At 40.5% G+C, this 6000-nt stretch overlaps 1 protein-coding gene across 1 annotated transcript in view; it reads right to left on the bottom strand.

Moving 5' to 3' along the window:
• Nucleotides 1-3429: 3429 nt before the first annotated feature.
• Nucleotides 3430-6000, bottom strand: part of trabd2a (TraB domain containing 2A) — a 44490-nt gene continuing 41919 nt past the window's right edge. Inside the window, exon 7 of the mRNA XM_086135853.1 lies at nt 3430-5261. Within this exon, the coding sequence (XP_085991979.1) occupies nt 5072-5261 (190 nt within the window). The 3' untranslated portion in view covers nt 3430-5071. The remainder of the gene's footprint in view (nt 5262-6000) is intronic.

Genomic DNA, 6000 nt, shown 5'->3' with positions numbered 1-6000 from the left:
TATATCAAAATATATAGTACATCATTGACGACTTTACCCCCCCCCCCGCCTAACTACAGTAGTTGTAATTGACATATTTACATTGTCAGTCTGAAGAGCCTTTAGAAGTGCAGTAATCCCTCGTTTATCGCCGCGGATACGTTCCAAAAAGTACCAGTGAAATCCGTGAAGTAGTGAAGATTATTTTTTTACAGTTATTATACAATACTTAACTATATATACAATGAAATCAAAGACCAAAACCTGTTTTTAGGCCCAATTACAAAAAAACCCCAAACATTTTCAACAACTCACTATAATAGTTTTTGAAAATACTGTACTGTCGACACGCGGCGCCGCTGACGCGTTCTGATTTAAAGGGTTAAAAGCATTAAAAAAAACTGCACTAAAAAAATCTGTGAAACAGCGAAGCCGCAGAAAGTGAACCGCGTTCGAGCGAGGGAACACTGTAATATATTTTGATATGCTAATATTACTGCTTTACTAATCCTGAGGAGGACAAGGGCTATACAAAATGGCTGGATCGATCAATGTGAATGAATGAATGTCGTGGGCATCAATAAAAGCTGTGAACAATGTCAACAAAAAAATCGGCTATTTTGTGTTATTTTATGTAGAATATCAAGATAAGGAAATGTTATATCGCCTTTAATCACAGAAAAAAAATCTAATCGAATAGAATATAAGTCTCATAAAATAGTGTGATTATATTGATACTGTATTGCCCACTCCTAACGTTCACATACATTTCATTTTTTGTAAAAATGAGTTTGGGGCGGGGGGGTTGTCTTAAATTTGGCTTACTTACACCTATACATGCACAGATTTTGTTTTTTGTTTTTGGTGTGTGAGTTTGTTTTTAAACTATTTTCAGCCACTCCAAGATTTGTTCATGTAAACACTCTTGCATTAGCCAACATTTTTCTGTAGTCTGAACCTCTCTCCTTAGCTAGGGTATTTGTAATATTTCCAGCAAATCTTTTCTTGTGTCTGCAAAAGTTTTGAACTCAGCAAGAATGAGGGACTTCTGAAGTTTCGAGTGTGTGCTACATTTTCTCCAAGACGATAAGGCTTTATGAACGCCTCGACGGCGCCACCTCGACTTCAAAAAGGTCAATAAATGCAAAGATAAGAGAGTTTGGTGTGAATGAAATTGACTGGCCCTCGCAGAAGCACCTTCTTACAAATCCAGTCCGTTTGATGTCCAATATATTTAGGCGAAAGCTTATTTTTACCTTTGACTCTCCTCTGTATCAACAAGAGAGTCTGAGAACGTAGCACTCAGAGACAAGTCAATAGTTCCCACTGGTTAAAGCTGGAAATAAACCCCAAGGAGATTTCCTATGTAAATATACGAGGGACTCAGTCAGCAGAGCACTTATTACATGGGTCTCAGCTAACATGCTGCAGTGACTGATGTACTGATAATAGCAACGCTTAGACACACACTGACCAGAGCTCCGTTTTGGAAAATAAACCGGAGTTGTTTCAACACTGTGCTTGCTTGACCTTCTGAACGCAGGGACTGGGTCTTTATAGCACTGGGCAAAATCATATGTTCAAGTAGATCAGTCATAATTGGGGGGGCGGGGGGGGGGGGGTAAATCCATCCAAGTGAGGATTGGATTAATAACAGGAAGTCATCAAAGTTGTGAAACCCGGGAACACCCGATGTATTTCCAAGTCTGTCATCCTATAAATGAAGCCATTCATTTCGGTTTAACAAGGGCTACGAAGAAAAGCAATATTTTTGGAAACACAACCCCAGAATCATTAAGATTCCACTGAAAATTAACAATTTGAATCTGTCCGATTGGATGCCATGTCTTGCTTCAACTCGCCTCGCAGGAAACAGACGTCTGAGTGGACATCTGCTTTCAATTCCTACATTTCCAGGTTGGCTGCGTACACTCGTGTGTGGGGTGGGGACGTTTTTAACACCTCGTTCTCATTTGATTTCGGTTTAAGGAGAAATGTATTGAATTTTTTTTTTTTAATTGTGTGAGCATTGCTGCGACTGAAGAAAGCAAAATCGCATCAAATCGCAACTGCTCATCATTGCGCTTTTATACCCAATATGGATCCATCTATAATCTGAGCTGCTTTTAACCATTCGCGCTCACAATCGCACCGAAGGGCAATTTAGAGTGTTCAATTAACCTGCTGCGTTCGCACGTCTGTTGAAATGTTAATTGGGGTTCGGCTCTCGGCTCAAATAGTTGTTTGCGCTTTATAAAATATACGGATACGTCTTAAAAAAATTTCAGTCTGCCGTCACGGCTGACTTACGGTAATTTTCACCTGTTTCTTATGGGAAAATTTGTTTTGAATTCCAAACAGCATTCTGGTCACTAATGATAAAATATACGGCTTCTAGTTTACGGATCTCGTCTGGACTTGATAAGTAAATGAGCCACGTCTGTCAGCAAATAAAAGGCGACAGGAGGCAATTAGACCAACCAACGCCATTTTTGTTTGTTGATTCTTGCTCAGAGTGACACACGAGGAATGTTTATCTGGCGTGTTGTATTACACCGTGTAAAGCAGGCTCTAGAGGTGCACACAATGATTCCTGATTAGTGTGTTCATCGTCAATGCCCTTTAATGTTCGATGTACACACTTTCCACATGGAACACAGTTCGAGGGTACGATTCGCACTTTGACATCAAACCTGTAAAATCCGTCGTGAACGGCACAGAGTTTTTATTTTATTTTTTTCGGATGAGCTTTGTCGACTCACTACTCAATCGCTTGCTTTGCAAAAGAAAAAATATGGGCGACCACCAGCAAAAAAAAAAGCCACCTATGAATCAAAGTGCAAACTAAAAATTGACGTTGTTTTCCTGTTGATATAACGAACCAATTAACGTTCATTTCCTGCACGTGTAAAGATCTCTTTAGCTGCAGTTTCCTGTTTGTGCCTGACGGATGGACAAGCTGGCAGCAAGAGTTTGCGGCCGGCCACATGCACACATCAGAGGGCTTCTTATTGAGCTGCCTTATCACACCACATTAACCTCATATAAACATGGCATGAACCCGCCTCAGGCCACAGTGGTGGCTTGTGTGGGCAAAATTGCCGTATACCAGTGGTCCTGAACCTTCTTAGAGGTACCGAACCCAAACAGTTAATATGCACATCCACCGAACAGTTCATTAGTGGTAAGTAAGTAAGTAAGTAAATAAATAAATAAATACCTGTATATATGCCTGTATACATTTTTTTTTTAAATTGTACGACGTACTATTACGACAGTCACACGTTGACTACTGAGCGGACTAAATTTCCGGCAGCACTGATTGGACAAGCAATGTCATGTGACAACTAAATGACATGTTGAGTCGGGTGTGTCTTACCCGCTTGGGGTTCGATCGAACCCAGGTTAAGAACCACTGCCGTATACAGTACACGCGAAGGAAGAACAGAATTCAGAGTGGATCTAGATAAATATTTTATTCTGGACATGGTAACACTATTACAAGCATCTTTTGCTGTAACCAAAATGCACTTTGGCTACTGTCATTACATTGTCTCAGACCACTGAAAAGCATGTTTCTCAAAAAGTCATTATTTTTCTTTCTGACAAAAAGTCTTTCGGGGGGGGGGGGGTTACAAAAAAAAATGGGTACAAAACAACCTATTTGCTGTTTTGTACTCAGGCCAAATCACCAATTTTAATATACAGTCATTGCTTTGGTACCGTCTTGTGGCACCTTGGTACCAAGGAACTATGTTGAAGCTTAGGCCATATCCCTGTCAAATACAAAAGTAGTATTTTCCCGGCATCTTGTTGCATTTATAAGCAATTATAAACCTTGTTTTTTTTTGGTTTTTTGGAGGGGCGGTGGTCAATTACTCACAAAGTGTCGCGATTCATGGCACGGCTCTGCCCCCGCAAGTCTCGCAGGAACGAGTGTTAAGGCTAACTTTGGGCTGAGGTGTTTCCTGGCGGGTAACAGTACCGTAAACAAAACAGAATGAATTATTTTGTGATTATTTTTTTCTTGCTACAAGCGGTGCCACAAAGTGACGTGAAGCTGCACACGACTGTGGTGCTTGTTAATGAGACACTTCATTCCATTTGCACTCTATTAATGAGTTCTTACAAATGTTGCCAGCGATTCATGATATCATAATGAAATCCGTTGACAGCATTCTAATAAAAGCAGCAACAAAGGCGAAACAATATGTCGCACCTTCATTTTGCTTTTGAGGGAGGTAACTTGTCATCTTTGTTTCCAACACAAACGCAAAAAAACAAAACAAAAACATTTTAAGGATACATGCTCTTCACCTGGCGAGAAGTTATAACGATGGCAAAAAAAAAAAGTGCCAGTAAGACCAAATACTATAAAAACACTTGGAATCTGTCACTCATCTTAAAAGCAAAACTAAGGTCGTTAAATAAATTAAACAAATACATAACAACAAAAATGTCAAATTGGACACATACACCCAATCAAGTGATTAACGCAGATACACAAAGTCCAATAATATCATCGTCCAGTCGCCCAAAAATTGCTTTTCAGTGAGACACAAAATTGATTTGTGGTGGTTCATTCCAGACACCGCCCCAAACAAACTGCATATCTATTTATTTATATATCCATATAAACAACATGTGATATTCCTTTTTATTAATAATTCTAAAATACATCTATCATATGAGACAACATATACATATTTCCCCTGACATTGGCTGTTTGTAACATAGTGTAAGCACAAATTCAGATTCTTCTAAAATGGAAGAATATTTTAAAATCCGGAAACACTGCTTCCGGCGAGGCCAGGGGACGTAAGAGCTGATCGATCTCACACACACACACATGTTGAAGTTGGAACAAATTAGCAAGTTTCAGTCAGTGATATTTCTGTTTGTGTTGGCAATCAAAGAAAGAAGCTGATTTAGCATCTTTCTGTTTGTTTCATTTTTTTGACAACAGAAACCGCTCCAACACTGACAGTTATATCGCCCTCCCAATTCTACGATCCGCCGGTTTGATGACATCACCTGCGCGGGCCTTCGCCAAAGGAGCCCGTAAGATTTCTCTCGTGCAACAAACGCGACGCTAGAGCAACGTGGTCCACGTGTGATGGGTGAGCGCCAGGGAGGCGCACAGCAGGAGGAGTGAGCATGAACACAGCGACGAGGCGGACGGCAAGTTGTAATAGTCGTAGTGGTTCAAGTCTCGACCGGGAGGCTTCGCTGTGATGTAACCGTCGATGACGCGGGGGGTTGGCAGCGACTGGGACGCGGCGCTGTGGTAGCAACAAAGTAGAAGAGACACACAGATGGTTTCAGTTGAAACTCCAAAACGGGGATCCTGAAAATTTTGGACCAAAGCGTTGTCTGGATCAGTACTTTGAATGAATCCAAGTCTACTAAGCCTTACATACTGTTCATTCATAAAACTACAGATCTTTTCAGACTCGATCAATAGCTTGTTTGACACGACAACATGAACGATGGGTTCTTAAGGTTACAGAAAAAAGGGGAACGTTTAATTTCATTTGCTACATTGCAGATCCGGTTGGTGAGGGTCTCTCGCCCGTGTCAAGACAATTGCTGCAAGTTTCTGTGGGAACCTGGGCAAGTGTGGCGGAAACACTGACAGTTCTTCTCATGTTCCAGCAAATAAAATCTAAACGGGACTGTGATAGCATCTAACGATGCATATAACGCAGCAAGTGTTCCTAGCTAGCTACTAACTGAGCCTTCGAGATACATGAAATGTTGAGTTTTATGAAACTGCTACCAAGGTTTTTCTATTGGTTTCTGCAATTCGGTTTGGTTCGGCTTGAATGTTTAGACAGTGAACACACACAATTGCAAGAAGACCCGTATATGTTTTGAAAATATCGTACGTATTGACTATACACTTTAGCCTTTCTTGGTGAGCTCAATTTGACCTTCTCAAAACTTGGAATGTCAAATGATTGAATACTGAGCTACAAAATACACAAGAGGTATTCGATCCATGAACGGAACAATATACGG

The sequence above is a fragment of the Hippocampus guttulatus genome, chromosome 17, assembly GCF_054856545.1.
Source record: "Hippocampus guttulatus isolate MCC_2025c chromosome 17, RoL_Hgut_1.0, whole genome shotgun sequence".
Classification (NCBI taxonomy): Eukaryota; Metazoa; Chordata; class Actinopteri; order Syngnathiformes; family Syngnathidae; genus Hippocampus; species Hippocampus guttulatus.
The sequence above is the reverse complement of the archived record's forward strand: the minus strand, read 5'-3'. Positions and strand labels throughout refer to the sequence as shown.